We start from the raw sequence: 1,064 nt of genomic DNA, 5'->3' as shown, positions 1-1,064 counted from the left end.
GGGAAAGAGCAAAACTCTTGATTAATGCCTCAGCACAACTGTCTGAAGACCTGTGCAAACACAGCAAAGGAACTGTCCCTGCCCCGAGGAGCTGCTGTGTAACTGTGGGACTAGAAGTTTTAGAGCAATTTGATATAACAAACAGATAGTGGAGGAGAAGATAGCAGTGAGATGATCACAGAAGTTTGCACTGAAGCACATTAGTGCTAGGAAACCTGACTCAGGATACCTTTGTGAGGTTTACCCATCTTATTCCGTAAAAAGGCCCATATTTCTCCTAGCTAGATCAGTTTTTGAGAGCTTCTTTGGGACTGAAATTGAAACCTGGTGTTTTTTCTTAGATAGGATCTTAAATAACAAGGGCTGATGAGCCTGAAGGCAGCTTCCACTGATGCTGTTTTCCTTGGCATTCCTTGGCTGCTTGGCCTGACAACTGTGTTAGAGGCCACTTCCAGCATCCCAAAAATCATCCAGTTAAAAAGCAACGAGAGCTCTTGGCCACCATATTTATAACCAGTTATGATTAACTGATTCAGCAAATGATAAGCTGATTATAATTTCTCTTTGCTTAATTCTGATAACAGTTAAAACCCAATTTGCCTGTCAAGGTACATACGTCAAATCAAATCTGCACTTTCTCCTTTTATTTTTTTTAATTTCCCTTTGAATAAAAGCCTGCAGCTCAGGTGTTGGCATGCAGGGATATTTCTGTGTGATATGTTGTTGGGGTTGCCCTTGTGAGTTGGAGTGTCTCTCCAAAATTTTTGTGACTGCTGTTTCAGAGCGTACCCCATAGGAGACTACCCTTGCAAAACCAAATCAGCTGCTGCCATTATGCTGATGATCATGAATAACCTGGATCCCTCAGTGGCTCAGGTAAGGTACACTGAAAAGAGGGAAGCTGGATGCACAGGGTAGCAACAAATGGGCAAGTTTGTGCTCTCACATAACAACTGAAGAATTTAAGCTTATGGGTGCAATTAATCCCTGTGCAGATTATCCTTCTTCCATGTATTGAATAGTATTTTAGTGTTCGTTGGACTTTTGCTGGTTCTGTGCACCTG

General features: G+C 42.0%; 1 protein-coding gene across 1 annotated transcript in view; it reads left to right on the top strand.

The window, feature by feature from the left end:
* Window positions 1-1,064, top strand: part of UROC1 (urocanate hydratase 1) — a 42,350-nt gene that overhangs the window by 8,792 nt on the left and 32,494 nt on the right. The window contains 1 exon segment of the mRNA XM_010087244.1: window positions 783-876. Coding sequence (XP_010085546.1) covers window positions 783-876 — 94 coding nt within the window.

The sequence above is a fragment of the Pterocles gutturalis genome, unplaced genomic scaffold (assembly GCF_000699245.1).
Source record: "Pterocles gutturalis isolate BGI_N339 unplaced genomic scaffold, ASM69924v1 scaffold1156, whole genome shotgun sequence".
Lineage (NCBI taxonomy): Eukaryota > Metazoa > Chordata > Aves > Pterocliformes > Pteroclidae > Pterocles > Pterocles gutturalis.
The sequence above is the reverse complement of the archived record's forward strand: the minus strand, read 5'-3'. Positions and strand labels throughout refer to the sequence as shown.